General features: G+C 36.1%; 1 protein-coding gene and 1 long non-coding RNA gene across 5 annotated transcripts in view; one reads left to right on the top strand and one right to left on the bottom strand.

The window, feature by feature from the left end:
- BCHE (butyrylcholinesterase) overlaps window positions 1-6552 on the top strand; it is a 314562-nt gene extending 308010 nt beyond the window's left edge. For 3 of the 4 annotated variants that reach the window (XM_061371674.1, XM_061371673.1, XM_061371672.1), the window contains exon 4: window positions 6116-6552. In XM_061371674.1, coding sequence (XP_061227658.1) covers window positions 6116-6243 — 128 coding nt within the window. In that variant the 3' untranslated portion in view covers window positions 6244-6552. Of the gene's footprint in view, window positions 1-3825; window positions 4282-6115 lie in introns of those variants that run through there. The other variant, XM_061371675.1, reaches the window with a different exon arrangement.
- The window catches only part of LOC133222193 (uncharacterized), a 400427-nt gene that overhangs the window by 63296 nt on the left and 318143 nt on the right, over window positions 1-18988 (bottom strand). The gene's annotated exons all lie outside the window — the stretch shown is intronic.

Raw genomic sequence — 18988 nt, 5'->3', positions numbered from 1 at the left:
GCCTGACCTTGTATACAATACATTTATGAGATTCCACTACATAAAAAAATATAACCTGCTCTTTGAAACTTTAAGCTCAGTTGAAGACAAAAGTCTCAGATTTTCTTTAGGAGCCTGATGCCACTGTTTTTGCAAAGCCCAGCAAACAGACCAAGACTCTGTGCTTCTGTACTTCAAAAGGAATTGGTTTCATAAAGTAATTTGGCAGCTCTGGAACAGCATTCCACTGTTTGACTTGGGGGTAGGAAAGGAAAATCTCATTTCAAAAATAAGATACACTTTTTAAACGCTAATCAGTAATTTACAAGCTTTCTGTAAGATTCAGTTTGAGTATTATTTTTAAAATGTATAAACTTTCATGTTGCAAAGATGATTACTTCTGAAATAATTTATTCCTTCCTGATTTGAGACTATAACTATATTATGGCACAACTTTATCACCTTTCAACTCAGTAAATATTTTTGAATTAAATCAAGAGAAGCAAAATCAGGAGGTAAAATAAATAATTTATAAAGCATACCCAGTGATTTTAAACCCACAATATACCAAATTATGGACGGATTTTAGGGAGATTTCAAAAATTCTGATAAGCCCTTTATGCTGAGCCAGGAGAACTGGAATATGTTACATATTTCTTTGACCTGTCTATGAACCCCCACTGATTAATGTGCATTGTACAAAAGGACTGCGCATACCCAAATGCTCTGTGGTGGAACACAGACAGCACATCACCAGACATAGCTGAACACATCTTGGCAGGATTGCAGAGTTGCTTTACATGGTTCTGTGGTGCAAAGGATGACAAAGCAACACTCTGGATCTGCCAGGAGACAAATACATCACTTTGCCAGATTCAGTAATTTACCACATGAATTTACATAATCTAATTAAAAGAAATTCCTGAGTGTATTTTTAGCAACAGGAAAGAATCATTGTGCCTGGATCCTACATACAAAAGTGAGACAAGAATATTGTCCAGAAGTAGAGCTGCTTTGTCATGTTTCTACATCTGTCAGTCCTTGAAATATTGTAACAGAAATACTATCTATTTATATTCCCTATAAAATCTTATCCAATTCTAACAAAGAAACCTTTAAGATTCCACTTACAATAACAATATAATACTTTATATTGTAATAATTCTCTTCACTGAAATATTATTTTGCATTTCCTATCTCCTTTTATGACCAAAGGACAGCGCATGCGATATGTATTCCCTAGTTTTCTGAGGTTCTATCTTTTCTGTTGCTTCTCACATTGAAATATTCTTAGAAAAAGAAGGTTGCTTTAACATGATACGATATGACAGAGAACAAGAAGTAAGGAAAACTTGTGCTATCATTATTGCAAGTAGGGTTCAGATAGACAAAGTGGAATTTTATCAGGTAGAACCTGAAGAAGACAATCAAGCCAACTTACTTTGGAGAAATTGCAAGGGAATTTCTCATGCCAGGTGGTCAGAATTTGGCATGAATGTGCTTGCTAGCAGACCACACATTTATCTACTCATCCTTTCCTAGAACAAGCCTTGAGCTCTTCCTGGCATGTAATGGCCAGCTCCAAATGTGTTCAGCATCTGAGCAAGCCTGTTACCATGACAGGCAGAGTAAGACAAGTTCTTTGACGCATTTAAATATAAGAAAGAGAGAAAATATTTAGTCCCTGCTACCTTTATGGTTGGATATTTTTCGCTTTCCTTAAGCAATCAAAACAGATATGTTAAAAAAAAAAGTCATGGTTATGGATTGAGAAAACTAATAATAAAAAAAAAAAAAGAGCCTTACACATTAATGCAATAGTACCAACCCTTATATAAATAACTGGCCTTTATATTTCTAGAGTACTTCGTGTGAATTTAGGAAATTTCTCAATATCTTCTCCTTTAATTTCAATACATAAAAGTATAACTGAAGACAAGTCAAAATGTGTGGATTTATGTCCAGCTTGATAATAAGCACTAGACAGGTAAACTGGACCTAGACATGCCTTATGTGGGCTCCCAGTTCCAACTGGACACAACTTTATACAGATTTCAACCTTATTGCAGAGGCACCAAGAATACCCTTGGTTCCTATCCACCACAAGACAAGCCAGGAGCATTCAGAATTTAATATTTCATTAGAGGGCATGAGTGCTGAGGCAATCACTAGAACATTTTCTAATGACTGCTTCTTAAAGAAACACACAGAGGGACAGTAAACAGTAAGCGACTCTTAAGTAGCTTTTAAAGCAATCATATGTTAATTATAAAATCATCTATATTAGATTCTACCTCCTTAACACAATTTTCATGCACCTAGTGCCCTATTTATATATGCCTATTTCCTCTTGATTATAAAAAGCTGCATGCAGCCAACCTTTCCATTTATTGTTCCATTACTATTTTTGTGTGCCTAATAAAATAGAAAAATATGTACCATATGTATTTGATACTACTGTATCATAGAATGGTTTGAGTTGAAGGGACCTTAAAGATCATCTAGTTCCAGCCACCGTGCCATGGGCAGAGACAACTACTACAGCAGGTTGCTCAAACTGCCCTAAAAAGCTTTTGAATGTGGAAGCAGAGAAAAGTTCAACCAGTGAATAACAAAAATGTATATTTGCTATAGTACTCCAAACAGTACCTGTATTCTGTAGAGCTAAGCACTGAGGGTAGTAAGAATTTCATAAATTTGACTGTTTAGAAAATTCACCATCAGATTTAGTTTTCAACTTCCACAGAGCTAGATGCTACACTCAGTGTGCATCCAGAGAAGTGAACGAGTCAAAAGTAACCTCACCCATATTACCACACCTACCGACAAAGATTTTACTCAGTACACCTATGGACAATAAGCTATGTACCTTAATCTGATTTCTGTCTAACTCCAGTACTTTCTATCGAGGTCTATATGAAAGATAACAGTCCTTACAACATTTTATCTCCCTGCGGGCTCTATTGATTTTTGGAAGAATAAAAGAAATAGAACTTTAAAAACCTTAAGTCCTTAAAAATACATATGAAATACATATGTTGTGGTTAAAAAAAAAAAAAAAAAGCCTTGTATTCTGAGTGTGTTATTAAAGAGCACTGAGTAGAGATAATGAAGTATAGATACTATATGTTTTCTTCTTTCTGAACATTTGTGTAGAAACGATCATCATGAGAATCTACAGCTTAAACTTCTATCATTAATCAGACTAACAAATCAAGAAGTTTGCAGATACCCACATTTATGGGCTGTTGAAGACATAAAAATTAATTCTAACTTGTCATCCCTTATTAATTTTGCTATATCATAACATATAAGTGGCCTTTGTCCCAATCTTAATGTTAATACATAAAAACACATCTAAGATTAGCACATTATTGGCACATCTAGCAGTTTGGCAAATGATGTACGGAGATAAATTTAACTTTGCTACAATGCGATTAAAGTAAAGGCTATATGCCTATGTGGAATTAAAAAAAATGCCAGCTGTCTGCACTGACACTGCCAAAGAATAAAAAAAAAAAAAAACTTTCATTTTTTGGTCTGTTAAACTGGGTCCTTTCTGAGCACTGAGGTATGATCATTGCCTTCTGAAATATTTCCTATTTTCTTCTTGAAAACTTCACTGGACTTTGCATTAGGCTAATCAGTATTAGTGTAAAGCTCGGGACTGCCTAAATGACTGCATATAGCAAAATAACCTCACTGTATTATTAGCTGACTTCCATAGTGCTGCAGCACATTGTAGTAATTCAGTGCTCCAAGCACTTTAATTATTGGTCAAGTTGAATCCTCTAATCCTGGGGGTTGGGGTTTTTTTAGGGTTTTTTTTTTTTTTTTGCCTTCCAGCTGTCAGATCATCCAAGTCATGGGTGGTTGCTTCAGAGATTGATGATATTGCTGATAATGGGATGCATTGACTTGTGACTTCAATTTGGATCTTATCACTGAAAAAAGCAAACAAATGGGAATCCAAGTCCTTATTTCAGTGTTTTACTTCCCCTTTTGTCTTTTAGATTCATAATGGTGGCTAATCCAAATTACTTGTTTTCTGCTTTCTCTAGCTAACTTGCTTCCTCGCCGTGATCTTTCAGAGGCACCAAAATGCCTTGTAATTCATACTGCTGAACACTGATTTTTAATAGAAGATGTGTGTATGTTAGAAGTATTTCAGTTTCTAAAGTCTTTGGGCAGAGTTCAAACACATCTAAACCTGAAAAATTAAAGGAGGAACAAGGGTTTTTGCTTCATAAGTAGAGCCATTGTCTGGATAAATAAAACTGCATACCCATAATCAAGAATAAGACAAGAAATACGGCTGAGGCATTTTTCTCCAAGTAACACTAGTACTGGTTTATACACTAAAATACCCATCTGTTTGACATATGTGGCAAATCTGTCTTTACAGAGACCCTGGCTACATTTTTAAATTTAGAAACATGCAAAGGCAAGTTCTTAGAGTCAGGAAAGTAGTATGTTGTGCATGTCTTCTCCCCATAGTGCTGGGAGTCATACCTGCATAGTTTACTGATCAAAACATGGTTTTATTGTTACCAGCATTTACAAATCCTCTTTATCTTTTTTCTTCAGACTGCAATTATAATTAAGAATTATCTGAACTTTTCTTTGATTGCAAATGTAACCAGGCTTATTTACACCTTTGAACTGAGGGAGAGGACTGTGCTTTATTTTTTAATATTTTTTCCTATATTTGTTCTTCACAATTTCCCTTTCAACTGCAAGGAGCAGCACTAAACCTCCGCAAGAAAAAACTATCTTGGTTTTATTTCTCGTCTCACTGAAACCAAGGAGCAATGTAAATCTCATCTCAAAGTCTCATTAAATTTCCATCTGGATTTCCAGACCAAAAAGGTTTGCAAATGTTGAGCTAAAGTGCAAATAAGCAACCAAAATACTGGATGCTTCTCCAAACTTAATCTCTGAATCTGCTAACTCTCTTTCCAGAATGTTTTGACATCTGATGTGCAAAACACAAAAATATTTCATTTTCACGTAACCAGTTAAACTTGCAGTGCTGGCAGATCATAGAAAAGGGGTGTATTTATGGAGGAAAAGGGCCTCTGCTCTACTGCAGCAGAAGAACATAAAGTCAAAAAAGCATAAAGAAACTATGGATTTTTTATCTCATGAACACAATTACCAATTTTTTTTTTTAAATGAGCTATGTCAACATGGGAGACTGAGATAATTAGGTCCAGAATGCATAAAGCATTCACAGATCATAAATGGTTTCTAAATATTTCCTTAAAGTCTACAACTGATCTGAAATAATAAGCCACAGTACATGATACAGCCTACATACATTATCTTTCATTTAGTTGTTGTATGGGTTGTTCCTGCAAGGTCACTGCATTTAGCGTTATCTTTGGGACTGGAGGAAGTGAACCCTGTCTGTAAAATACCTTGTACAATGATATAGTTTTATTACTCTTCTCATTCTCACACTCTGCCCTGACGCCTATAACAAATTTGGCAATAAATATTGCCTTGGGACACAGGATTAGTTGGCAAACGTTTTATAGGCTAGAATGAAAAAGAGAAGATGGTTCCATGTTGACATAGTTCACATTTTAGAGTAGCCTTCTCCAGACTTGTGCCCCTTTACTCTTGAAACTTGCAGATTTATGCCACAGTAGGGTGAAATCATGGTCATCCATTGGATTAAATCTATTAAAACTAACAGCAATACTGTTGTTTTCTTGAACAAAGCTGTGATTTCACTGTATCTTTACAATTATGTACCTCTGGTTGCATAACATAGTCTTAAGGATATGCCAGTTTCACTGTAGACTGCTGAATCAAAGTAATATTTGGAGGATTAAAAAAAAAAAAAGATGGTTTTAAAATTATAACTTTGATGGACAGAAGTATTATCCAAAAGTAATGAGGCTACACATAAGTGTATTTATATATCCTCTGGTGAGCCAGAAAAACATTCCTGATGTAAAGACCAAGTGTTAATCACCGAGTTTTCAGTCATTCCAGGTTTAAGAAATGAGACAAAAGACCACCCTATAATGTATCTGGAGAAAATGACATTGATAATCAAAATTATTTTTCAATTAGCATATAAAGAGATTCAAATTTAGATTAATGTAACCCATTTTATGTTTTACAGGAAATATTGATGAAGCAGAACGAGAGTGGAAAGCAGGATTCCATCGCTGGAACAATTACATGTCAGACTGGAAAAATCAATTTAATGATTACACTAGCAAGAAGGAGAGATGTTCAGGCTCTAATTAATATGTTTACCCTTGCCAGTATGTCCATATTACTGTTCATCAGGGAAATATACAAGTAGCTTTCTAACACATCTAGCATTAAGTATGTTATGCACATTAAGAAAGTGTTATGAACATAATTTTGATTCCCCAGATATTTCATTTCTATTTTACCTCATATCTCAATAAAAAATATAAGGCATCCACACATCACTGGGTTAAACGGGATCATAGAGATTAAAGTCTGAAGATTAATGATTTACATATTATAAACACTAGCTGCTTAAATTCACATTTCAAATAAACAATGGAATCTGTTATTGAAAAATCAGATATTTTTTAAATAGAAATAGCATTGTTTTACAGTATTGGCATGCAAAACACAGTTTTGATCTTTAACTGCAATGCCACAGCACTTAAACCCTGCTTCAGACATAATTTAATTGACATAAACATAAAAATATCATAACTTTGCTGGACACACAAAATGTTATTAGACCAAAAATTTTTAAAACTGCTGTTAAAGGCTGAATAATTGCTTCTTTATGGACAAATCTGCAGGACAAAGCCATAGTAGGAGAATATTCAAACTGTGTATTGAAGGCCTAAATCATCAGATCTCTGTGTGCAAATGCAATGGTGGAACAAGCCAGAAAAACTGATGGCTCTGCTTCTGCTATCCTCATTTTTCAAAGAGTAAAGAGCTACAGATTCACAAAGTAATGAACTCACTGCTTTCCCTGCTCATGCACCCACTGTCTTCAACTGGTAAACATCCCTGCTATGGAGGTAAGCTCTAATCAGGGGGTTTGTTTGTTTGTTTTTTCTTGGTGCACCGATTTGCCTCCTAGTCAAAGGACAGTCTGACATTTATTGGAGCATGACAGACAAGTTTTCATACCTGAAAAGCAGCACCAATATGCGTGTGAACAGGTTAATCAGAAATCAGCCATGAAAGCCCTTGTCAGCCACCAGCTCTCTGCAGGAGAGTGAAACAAAGCCCTTGATCCCCTTCAGGAAGGGGAAAGATACAACTGCAGAGGGACATTGTGAACTTCGTGGGAAGGACCTAGCTCCTTGGCATGGTCAACTAACCTCTAGTTGCCATGCAAGGAGGCTTCTCCTGGACCCCCTTCTACCTACTTGAGCTGAACCTCTTAGAGGCTTCTAAAAAAACCCACCAAAAACAACAACCAAAAAACCCCCAAACCAACAGAAACAAAACAAAACCACCCCCCCAAAAAAAGCAAAACCAATCCCCCCACCAAAAAACCACCCAACAAATAACAAAGCACAACACAAAAAAAACCAAGTCAAAGCAAAACAAAAAACAAAACAAACAAACCAACCCCCCAAACTTGTGCATAATTTGCCTTCTTATTTCTGGATAGGGTTGGAAGTTGTATGCCTGAATAATACCTTAATTGGGTGGTTTTCACTGGCCCAACTGGATAGAATAAATGCCAAAAAACCTGATTAACATAAGGAGTACACAAAAGCAATAATCCATCTCATAAATAAATTATCTTGGAGCTTTCTGTAAATGTAATAGCATTTCAGTGCATCTATTTTCTGTTCTAGCAGTTGAAAGCTCATGCAAAATTTCTTCTCTGAGTAGACTGAAGAGATCTAGATAATGAACAGGGAGTTTTCTCTTTCTGGCAATCAGTTTTACCAGAGTTTGACCTTACACTGAAAAGGCTTATTTTTGCAGAATGGCCCAATACTGCAAGACATGACGGCTTATCAACCTTTATTTCTAAGATAATACAATTATTTCCTGATTAAATTATGGAAAATCACTTTCAGCACAGTATTTCCAAAACTACAATCAAACCAGCACAGTCAAAAAAAACTGGTTATTTTTGAGCAAGTTGATTAAAACTTGAAGTTATCTGGGATTAAAAAGCCCTTTATATGCAGTACTTCATGTTCATACCACAGCTAATTATCTCATTATGTACATTAGGACAGTTACTACTATTAATAGTTGCATTGAGAGCTGTGTATTGGGTATTTATCAAATATTCTTCAGCTACTGAAAAAAAAAACCCACAGAAGGATGAACTTTCTGTCCTTCACTGAGCCAGTCCTGCCACTCACTATTTCATTTATATGGTGTGCTTCACAGACATGATGGGTGCTGATCTGACACAGTGAGCCTTGACAGCACTGGTATCACCTAAGTACATACATACTTTTCTTAGCTGTATTTCACTATCTGTCTAATCAGCTTAATCAATGGTAAGGAAAAAATCTGAGTAATTAAAATGCACAAATACACTCTTTTGGAAGGGTTGGTTGCAAAGCAGTTTATTTTGCTAGGAAGGTATCCTTTGTCTGTATGTGCTGTGAGCAAGGCTGGATAAGGCTTATTTGAAGACTATTATCCTTTCCACAGTATGCATATACCATGCTTGTGATGTTTTCAAGAACAAATAAGGATGGAGAGAAGAGGAAAGAAAAGCATAATAAAAGAAACATTAAACCACTTTTTGAAGTGTGGTTTTACTGATTTTCATTAATAAATTGCTAGTTTTGTATTTTTTTATATGCTGGGAAATAATGTCTCCATTTATCATTCATATGAAGTCAATATATCATGTAGTCATATATTCATATCCCACACAAAAATAGGAAAGCCATCAGTACTTGGGTATAAGTGGTTTAGATAATGAAGAGTGAAAAAAGACTAGTCCCAATAGTGTTTAGTTTCAAACTAAAAGTCAAGCAAACATACTGTAAATTGCTTGAGGATACCGTGTTATTGCTTAAAGTGATGATTACACATTAGAGGGATATCTCATGCAGACATCACTGAAAATGTGCTATTGCAAATTAATGTTTTCTTTTTTACTAAAAAGAGGTAAGAAACCAAGGTTTCTCTATGAAAACAGAGAAAAGGTGTCAATTCTGTCTTACCTTTCTTATCGTTCTTGATATCGAAAGCAAGAATTCTGAATTTAGTCCAAGTTGCTGAAAGATTATAATAAAATGAACTGCAGTGCAAACAAAAATGTTAGCATTAAACAAGTTGTCATTAGGTTTATAAGATAACAGCACACTGATTAAATTACAGACATTTCACACATATTTTACGGATAGTCGTAAGATGACTGAAGTCAGAAATTTCTCAGCTAAACTCTGTTTAAATAAAACCAACAGGTTTTGAATTTTAGAAGTTTCCTTTAAAGGAATTTAGGTTAAATAAATAATACTTAAGTTTTCTGAAAGTTTGAGTGAAATACCATCTTTGATCCTCTTGGAGTATCAACAGCTGACGAAGTTGGGAAGTTCAAGGTACTGGTCTGGGCTTTAGGCTGGTCTAAGTAACTGAACCGACCAAGGCTGAAGCTTCCTGGTGCTCAACAGGGACCTTCTGACCCCAAAAGTTCTCTCTAGCACAACTAAGACACACACACTCCCTCCAAGGTTTTCAGGCTTCCACCCACTTGCAGACTTTACACTCATAGCTTGGATTTTTGGAACAAATGCTCAGCCCTTGTTATACTAACCCTGGCCATCTTTCTAGGTTTATCACATTGATAAAGCCAGATTTCTGTTGAAGTGGAAGCCTGATTTTTTGGCCTTTTTTGGTCACTATAGACTTAGGCTATTTATAGAGCAGAGATTACTTCTGTATACACACATAGATATATGTGCTCAGTTTATATCTTCAGAAATATAGACAACTCATATGCCTCTCAATAGCAAGGAGTGGAGGCAAACATCCTCATGGTTGGAGAGGTATCTTTGCAACACAAGGACTACAAGTCCATTTTTATTATTATTAAGTAGAATGTTATTAAAGAATATTTGAGAGAAAATTATGTTAGATTATGGAAAAAATGACAACTGTCTGAAAAACATACATATAATTCATGATGTATAAGCTTAATATAACCTCTGTAGATCTCACTAATGTTCCTATTACAACAGTTCATCAGCAAATAATTTGGCCCATTGCCATATCCAGATATCACATAGATTAATCTGAACATAACATTATCAGTGGTGATATATATATCTCTCAGTCAACATCATAACATTGTCTTCTCAGGCTTGATTATGGTTCATGCATTTCTACTGGCTCAGCACCAGTTCTGCAACATCAGCAGCAGCTATTTAGAGGGACATAATAAATGTCACCACACTTCAGTTACACCTGCAGCATATCCAGCTAGTTAAGAGCAGCCTGTGCTGCCACCGCCAAATGCCAGCCTGCCTGTCTGTCCAGAGGACTCTTGCCCTTCCTTCCCCTCCAGCTGCTTGGAGGTGAGGAGGGAGGGAAATAAGCAAAACAGAACAACCTAAAAGAACACCCATATAAAATATTGAGGGGAAAGGGGGTTGGGAGGGCACAGGAGGACAGGAAGGGGAGAACAAGAAAGAAAAAAAAAAGCCATCACAAAAAAAACCCAAACCTACGAACAAAAAAACAAAACAAACCACACAAAACCAAAATGAAATGAACACAAAAAACCCCAACAAACAACAAAAAATAAAACAAAACAAAAAAAATAAAACAAATAAAACACAAGGGGAGGGAAAAAAAATACAACAAAACAACACCAAACCAAAACAACAAAACCAAAACACCAATAAACCCAGGGAAGGAAACAAACTAGAGTGTGGGGGAATAAAAAGTAAAAAAGTCAAGGGGGGAAAGACCCCACACAAGCACTTTTGCCCCAGAATGATCAACAATTGAAGGGCTCAGTACTGTCCACGGAGGTGCTAACTATACCAGTGTCTCTGTTCCAGTAACTCCAGCCAAAAAAAACCCCCACTGAATTGCAAAATAAGTTTAGGAATTTGACAGTTATTCAGAACATGGGGTGAAGAATGAGATCGGCAGGTTTGGCTCAGGCTTGAGGGCTGCTGTGGAAAGCACTAGTGCCAGCTGACTACTTTCTCACTGTCTTTTCTCTTCCAATTCATGGGACTATGGGCATTTGCCAAAAACTCTGAGTGCACTTGGCTAGCCAGAGAGTCTAAACCTGAGCACCTGTGTAACAAATATGTGCAGCTATATATGATCACCACAGCTGACCCATCTGTGATACATGCCGTGTATCTGTTGGTTTACTCTGGGTGGATGAGAGCAAAAATCCATTAGATTAAAAAAAAAAAAAAAAATTAAAAAAAACCCAAACCAACCAACCAAACAAACCAAAACTAACAAAACAAAAGAGAAACACTAATCCTGGTAGTTCAGCCAGGAACATTCTCATTGTTGTTTTTATTTGTTCTCATCTGTCTATGATTCTTGGTGGGTTTTCCATTGCTGGATGATTGCTGCTGTGTAAGTGTGAGGAAATTTACAACAGATCTCTAGCAAAACAGAAAATTTTGAGCTATTTGAATACTGCATCTTTTGGATCTACAAGAGGTTATTTGGCAACTGTGTACACACAGTTAATATTCAAAAACATTGACTCAGTTCTGTAAGTTGAGAGCACCACTGCTTTAAAGTGATGTCTCAGAGAATATGCATCTAAGCACAGATACATAGTTTCATCACCAGTTGCCTCTCAACAGTATGTTTCCAACCCTTGCCAGTAGCGTGGAGATGGAGGGTTATGTTATTGACTTGTGTATTCAAAGTGTATCTTTTTAGTATTTACTGAAGAATAAAATGACCACAGGACTTTCTGACATAAATCAACACCTCAGTCATATTAGTCATTCACAGTTAAAAGTTCAAAAGCTTTTACTCTAATTTCAGTTATTTCAGGACCAAATTTTATGAACAAACATAATTAGCCATTCTGAAGTGCCTCACAAGACAATTCCTTCCTGACCCCTGCTAAAATCTTGAAACATGAATGCTGATTATCTTGTTTTAGCACTTAAATCTTCCAGCATTTTGTTGATAAACTAGATTAGTAAAAACTTTAATTCATAGGCTTAATGACTATAAAGCAGTGATGTGAATCTACATATTAGCATAGGTGTGAATTTCTGAGATGCTTTTAATTGGATTGCAGGTGAGATTAAATACGGCTTCTAGAGATGTTGCAGGTAGAAGTGCTGGATTGGGTGGTGTTTAGTCACATAACAATTTCAGTTAGTTTGGGGAGAATTGGGAGGAAAAATGAAGCTTAATTCCAGCACAGGGACTGTTACACAAAAGTGAATGATGAAAAAAGTTTCCTTCCTGATAGGATCACAGAAGCTTGAAGAATTTACAGAGGGGGGAGGTAGTCTCTTTGGGGATTTACTGAATCTGATTACTACATATATCGCCCTCTTTTTAAAAACATGGTTATTTTTGTCAGGGATCTGGAGATAGCCAGGAAATTACTGTTGTTTTAAAATGGAAAAGTATCTGGTACTTCCAAATCCACATATTTGACTGGAAAAGAACATCAGCTTTTGATCTTTTTAATTCTGTTCCATTTTAATGTATGCTATGGTTGCAGGAGCTAATGTTTTAGACACTATTAATAGAACAATATTCAAATGGCATAGGTGCTTCTCGCAGTTTGGGAGTGCTGTGGTTAATTTCTTTAATTTATAAAGTATTTATAAGTGTCCTCAGCTATATTGAGTAGCGGTAAAAGTGTGTAAGCAGAAAGCAGTTGTCTCCACACCACAATCTTCCAAATTAAATTCACTCTTGCATCATGTCTAATCACTTCAGGGTACTTCATCATCCCCTCTGTATTACAGAGCTGTGTAACACCAGTTCTTTCAAAATAGATATATTTCAACTGAGTTTCTAAACTGATCTTTTTTATAATTTCATATGAGACAATTAAGGTATTAAACCACAAAAATCAGCAAGAGATGTGACTGATCATTTATCAAGAACTGTTTAGGAAGTAATTCACAAGGAATTTTAGAACTGTGAGAACCAGGTGCAATTACACATCCAAAATGATGCTTCTGAAATATTAAACTTTTCTCACTCACTAATCACAGAGCTACAAGTTCGATAGCTACTGCTAGCTGAAGTTACGTCAGTCATTAAGTAACACTAAACATGCCTCACTTTTTCCAACTTAAAGCAAATATATAACTTTCTTAAAAAAATAAAAAGGTATCAGAAGGTATTAGAATTGAAAAAAAATGCTTTGTTATTTTTCAGTCTTTTCTTAAAAAAAAACTACAAGCAAAAAAAAATCAACAACGAAACAAATTTATTTCATGTTTTGATTTCAGTGATATGGTAATTTGGATAGTTATAGTTTTCCCTGTCTCCACTCTCTAAAGGAGTTTGATCTTGTAGCTCTCACTGCAGGTATAATTCTGGTTCCAGGAATGATTATGACAAGCCAAAACTGTAAGCATATACCTATGTACACATGGTTGCTTTCATTCAGTAAGACTTCTACATTGCATCTATCTTTGGGAACAACCTCAGCACTGCCACTTTTAGACCATTCAGTGACTCAGTTAATTAAAGTTTTGTCATTGCCTTCAGCAGAAGCACAAGAGCTCCTTTGACAGACACTTTCAATCTTCTTTATCACTTAGTAACCTGGGAGGTACTTACTATTTAAGAAAAAAAAATAATCCACACCTCAGAACATACTTTCTTCACAGATTTCTCTTAATATTGAGCTAAATAAGAGACTACAGCTATGACCAAATTGTATCTATATACTCCTTCTTGCAGGGAAAAAATCCATTAGATGCTAACAAAATATCACCAATTCATTTGCTCTACATTTTCCATGTTTCTCTTATTTTGCTTATGAATGGCCTCTGAAAAATGGAAGCAGAAACCAAAATTGCCCTCTGCCAATCCCTGGCAAAACTGACAGCACACCCTCAGCTCACCTCAGGTACTATGCTCCCTCATCAAGACTCTCAATTAAAAATATGAAGATCAGTATCTCCAAGAACTCCTTTCTAGAGAGGCATATTGACAGCCAACCACCACAGGAGCTCCCAAGCCTGTGACTATCCCTTGTGGGTCCAGAACTGCAAACAGGCATCTTAGTCAAAACAGCCTACGGGTCCCTACTTTTACTCCAGGAAACAGCTAGATTGGGACTGAGCAATGCAATTTGACAACACTTCAGAGCAAACAAGCAATAAAGAAAACTTCATTGAATTTTCTTTCCTACCCCAGGGCACAAAACTGCCAGATTAATGACTTCAGCTACCTCAAACAGTGGTAAGACAGCAACACTATAAGATTTCTTACAAGACTTTGTGATAAAGTCAGTAAGTATAGAATACAAACAGTCTTACCTGTTCTTTCACCTAGTTAACCTCTGGCTAACCATGTCCCATGGCTGGCCACAGCAAGATCCAGTGTCTGTAGCCCAGTGGGCTGATGAAAACAGGACTGAAATCTCCACTTTGGTAGAAGTCCCACTTTTTTGGAAAGACAGTACTTCAGGGGACAACTGGAAAACTCTGGATCCCTGTTAGCTTTTCACTTGTTCAATCAAGCCTCATTACTGGTGATGCAGGTGTGCTGTAGCATGAAAATAGATGGTCTTCTGCTGGAAGATTTTTGAATCTTTTTGCATAATGGAGGGCAATGGGGAGGATTCACCAAGACTTTAGTCTAGGATATTACCCACTCCAGAATAAACTATGAAATTTAAGTTGATGGAACAAGTTTTATATCAAATCCCTGAAAATCACTGTGTGCTATTTCTATATTCAAAGGAAGATCCCTTGGCCAGGTAATCAGTCACTGCATCTTGAATTCCTTCTATATCCCATTGATATTAATGTCACAAACTCCTAAGAACTAGGTTATTGTTAGTGTGCTCTGACTCTACAATATACTCATGGCATTTGACATTCATAACTGCACATTTGTAAAAATAGACCAGTCCATTAAAACACTTGTTAACAATGGCTCTAGCAAAGCATACATTGGCTAAAGCAGTACAATTATTGGTCAATAACTCATCTTTAGCTGTCTGTATTACTGCCACTTTATTTCAACACTTGGCTTCTTACCCTTTGATCTGCTAATTATCTTTTTACCCTCTGATCCTCTTCGCAATTCCTTGGCAATTTGAACAATTAATTACAGTGTTCATAGTCCCCGTTTTCTGTAGAATGCACATTTTTTCTGACCTTCTGCTCCTGTCTTCATACAAACACTTGCCATCATTCTGTAGGTTATACCTATTTCTATAAAGAAATATATTGTTATAAAATGCTATAATTAAAAGTATTTTTACACTTTCTCTGTAATCCTTTGAACTTCATGAAAATGTCTTAATAGTTTGTCATTGACTTGAATTTTGATGGATATGAGCACTCATCTCTGGTAAATTCTTTGGCACTCCACCTTCAATTACTGTAAATGCTTAGATTTTTTTCAAATGTTAATAATAATTGGTTATATTTCCATTCTGCAGACTCTATTAAAAACAGTTTCTGCTATGTTTTGGATATATACCATTTTTAAAAAGTATTTTCTGATATAAGGCTTTTCTCACTTTATGAGCATATGACTCATAAATTACTGAATTTCCCATGTTGTCAATTTCCTAGTCTCTTCTAAGACAGATGTAGACTTTCAGTGCAACCTAAATATGTTTCAGAATGGTAGGGTTTTAGGAAGATAAACTCAAGACTGTTAACTTGTACAGTGCAGGAATAATGGTTCTATGAGAAGTGGGCATTTCTGAGACTGGGAAAAAGTTTGGCAGTTGGAACACAACCTCAGTGTTTGAAAGCCATATTTCAATCATTTATTGAGATCAGGATATTCTATAAGAATTGAAAAGCCACTTATTCTACCAGATGCTCTCTGAAGCTGCACTAAAGGCGGCTATATACCCTGTTATAGGCAGCACTGCAGTATCTGCTTGTGAGGGAAAATGGAACAGCATGAAAAAGGGGTTTACAATCAACACGCATCAGTTTAGGATACAAACTGGTGCCAATGGCTGCCCTTTGGGGATCAGTGGTGGATAGCTTCCCTCTAGATAGGTCAGGCACTTGGGCTGACCCGGGGTCTGGGAGCAAAGAGGAGTGGGCTCATGTCAGAATCCTTCCTCCTACTCCTGGCTGACCTAGACTATTCTCACTGGGACTTGCCATGGGTATGTGTAGAAGCTTCTCACTCACATACACTTTATTCAGTGCTGTAGTTGTTGGGTTCAGAGGGGCCCCTCTTAAATTATCCATTTTGCAAACCTAGCAGATAAGGGCATGCAAGGTCAGAATGGGCAGCAGTGGTTCTTCTTGCCTGCTTCATACAAGAAAGAGCTGGGTCTCTTCAAAATTTGCACAAAAGAAGGGCACACTCATTTAAACCTCCTGTGTCTCAGTTTGATTATTCGTATTGTGGGAATTAATCCATTAATATTTATATTTTTAACATCAGAGCAAGAAGACTTAGTTGAGTACTGCAGGCTTGGGTAGTCTCAATCAATAAAGCACAACAGTCTTTATGATTCTCAGTTTTATTCAGTTTTTATGTGGCACTCATTTGCAAATGCTCATTTAGTCCTCTGGCCAAAGTTACCAGCCATCTAAAGTACTGGTTTTGTGGTGTGTCCATTCGAATGAACTCAACAACTTCTCATTCCAGAGAAATCTCTGCAGAGTTGCCAAACAGCTATCATTAATGTACTTTTTTTTTTTACCTTGTTTCTGCTTTAAAAATGATTCGTTGAACACCTCTTTTCTTGTATAAATGATCTTTGCAATTTTTAATAGACAGGATTCATTTTAGATTTTCCAGTATAAAAAAGATTCTCATTTCTGTGCATCCAATTTTTTTCAATAAGATTACTTTTACAAATTGCAAGGGGAAAAAACACTCAATGTATCTTCTTCTACAATCCAGAAGAAAATCTCCTAAGAAATAACATTATTCTCTTACAATTTCAAAACAAAAGTGTGCTTAGTGAATACAGTCCTGTCCATTCATATTGACAGTTTCTTCCTTTTTTCCCTTTTAGACTTACCTCATAACATGTAAGTTGCCATTTTTCACATTAGTTCTTAAATAGCTCACACTTCCTTGCATCAGAAGGCATTAACAGCATTTTAGTAATCTGATTGTTCAATTGTCTGAATATTTCTTGACACAGAAAAGGGAAGTACAAGATCAGCTTGAAATATCTTGAAATAGAGTAGGCCATTTCACTGTAACTGAAGCAAGTAATGGAGAATTTGTAAAATAAAATGTAAAGAAATGAATTGTGGTTTGCAATAAATACTTGTACTGCTCAAGGGTATTTCTGTCTGAATTACGGAACTTCTCATTCATTGTTTGGGAATCAGGGCTTATCTGCTTGACTTCACTTTACAGTCCTCTAGTCAGGTATCTTAGCTGCTTCTGTGACACACTATAATTCAATACTGCACGAAGAAACTCAGTTCATTGATTGATTGTAGATATCAGATTTGCCAAACATAACCAGAAAGGTGGTCAGAACTGCTGACAGGTAGTTTTTCTTCACTGCCACCTTCGTTATGAAGGAAAACCTGTTGCTGCTTCCTTTGGTGGAACTCAGTCTCATCAAACACTCCAACAAGAGAAACAACATTGTCAACAACCAGTTTAAACAACTACTGAATTTCAGACCTGGATTTGTGACTAACCTGAGATGTACAATAGTAAAAGAACGCATTGATCAAGAAAGTCTTCAAAGAGAGGTCCCATTTCTTCTAGTCAAATGGCCTCTGTGTGTGTGTGTAATGCTTCTCCCAGTCAATATTTAGACTATTAAAATCAGCAACCTACAGTGTGAACACATACCTTTTTTTCTACAACTGAATTCAGAGTTCACCTGATTGTGATACTTTTTAATCTCCAGTTTAAATCCAAATTCGCATAATTAAATACTTAGGTCCTTTTCCTTTGTCATTAATTAATATAATTTAGCTAATAACTAAACAAACTAATTTCCTTTTGCATCCCTGTAGCACATTGCATCAGTTAGTTTTCAGTTATTCATGTTTTCTTTTTTTGTACTTTTCTATTTCTTGCTTTTCTCCTCCATGTTGCCTGGACAGTGCTACAGAACTTTAAGAAATCTGCAGGACTCCTCTGTATTGTTTTGCTTTACCATAAAAAAAGAGAACAAGGTCATTTTCCATAATGGTTACCAACCAGGGTATTCTCATACACAGAATTCAGCTGCAGTCTATTTCTTAACAAATACCATTTTGCCTTTCCTACCACTCCAAGTTGTCTATAACTATTAAAGCTTCAGGCTAGCAGAACTTACTGCAGATCTTGTGTTTTCCCTTTTAGCTCTGAGTAGCAATTAAAACCTAAGATTTTAAGAAAACTTTGTGGTTTTATTTTCAGTCATCTTTTGATTTTATTCCCTAAGATCTTTTGCTGCAAACAGATTCAATATTCTGTGCTAGAAACCTCATCTGAAGGTGACTGGAGTCAATATAAGACTTTCAGTTGAAATCTGTAGGCTTTAAGAGGACCCTTAATTTAGCAGCTGACCCAGCCTCTACTGCTTCAACAGAAGTTAGGAACTCTTTCAACAGAAGTCAATGTACAGGTTAAGCTTTGACAGAATCACACAAAAAAACTCCAAAACAATTAAGCATGTATTTATAAGATGAATGTATGTGTAACAGCATGTCACACATGCCCAAGAATTGCAATGCTTTGTTGACTATAACCTTCACCACAGGAAGATTTAGCAAAGAATAAGATAGCAACTTCACATTTATAGCATACAGGATTGTCTCTCCTACTACTGCTGGGAGAAGCAGACTTTAAATACTGTTTATCATGGAAATGCTTAGATATCCTTCTTCTCTTCTTGTCTTCCTGCGCTATTTAAGCAAGAAGCTTTATTTGAACA

Source organism: Neopsephotus bourkii, unplaced genomic scaffold (assembly GCF_033783945.1).
Source record: "Neopsephotus bourkii isolate Nb327-2 ecotype Australia unplaced genomic scaffold, CSIRO-AGI_Nbou_v1 NB_1574, whole genome shotgun sequence".
Taxonomy (NCBI): Eukaryota; Metazoa; Chordata; class Aves; order Psittaciformes; family Psittacidae; genus Neopsephotus; species Neopsephotus bourkii.
The sequence above is the reverse complement of the archived record's forward strand: the minus strand, read 5'-3'. Positions and strand labels throughout refer to the sequence as shown.